General features: G+C 39.6%; 1 protein-coding gene across 1 annotated transcript in view; it reads right to left on the bottom strand.

Annotated features, from left to right (window-relative positions):
* Positions 1–4: 4 nt before the first annotated feature.
* LOC108564832 (dimodular nonribosomal peptide synthase-like) overlaps positions 5–684 on the bottom strand; it is a gene marked incomplete at its 3' end in the record, with an annotated part of 1289 nt that continues 609 nt past the window's right edge. Inside the window, exons 3-5 of the mRNA XM_017923989.1 lie at positions 493–680; positions 367–429; positions 5–313 (exon numbers count right to left, since the gene is read on the bottom strand). Of these exons, the coding sequence (XP_017779478.1) occupies positions 5–313; positions 367–429; positions 493–680 (560 nt within the window). The remainder of the gene's footprint in view (positions 314–366; positions 430–492; positions 681–684) is intronic.

The following is a 684-nucleotide window of genomic DNA, read 5'->3' as shown; positions in this document are numbered from 1 at the left end:
AATTATAGCCAGATACGAAAAGCTCACCCACGTCCCCGGCTGTTACTGGCCTATAATCCCTATCTAACAGGTAGAGGATGGTATTGTCTACCGGCCCACCTATTGGCACCTTGGTCTCGTGCTTCAGCTGACTCCTGCTTCTAATAACGTGAAAAGAAACGTCACCCATAATCTCAGTGCTTCCGTAAAAGTTGCACAGCTTGTGCTCAGAATTTTCGGGGAAGTACTTAAAAAATTCTTCTGCCAAAGATACCGAGAGGGTTTCACCAGAACACACCCATATCTTGAGATTGCTCAAAGCATTTTTATCCTTCTATAATTGACTGAAGTTAATGATTCAATTTTTAAAATCACTATAATAATTACCTTTAACTCGAGAAACATGAGCAATGATCTTAAAAGAGTTGGGACTAAGACCAGACGTTCGATCTAAAATTAACAAATTTTAGTTTAATATTTATAGTTTAAGTATTAATAGTTTTTATTAAGTACTTGATATTTTTCCAATAAAGCGACCATTTCTTCAGGATCCTTGGTGGTTTCTTTCTTCACCACCAAAATAGATAGACCGTTGAGGAGCGGGCCCCATATTTCGGATACGCTGTCGACGAAGGTTAAGGCCGTCTTGAAGATGCCCACTTGTTCAGTTCTGCTATATGGGAAGGCCTTGAACTGCCATTGAAG

This window comes from Nicrophorus vespilloides, unplaced genomic scaffold (genome assembly GCF_001412225.1).
Source record: "Nicrophorus vespilloides isolate i.1.1-1 unplaced genomic scaffold, Nicve_v1.0, whole genome shotgun sequence".
NCBI classification, from domain to species: Eukaryota; Metazoa; Arthropoda; class Insecta; order Coleoptera; family Silphidae; genus Nicrophorus; species Nicrophorus vespilloides.
Note: the sequence above shows the minus strand (reverse complement) of the source record. Positions and strands in the feature narration are given on the sequence as shown.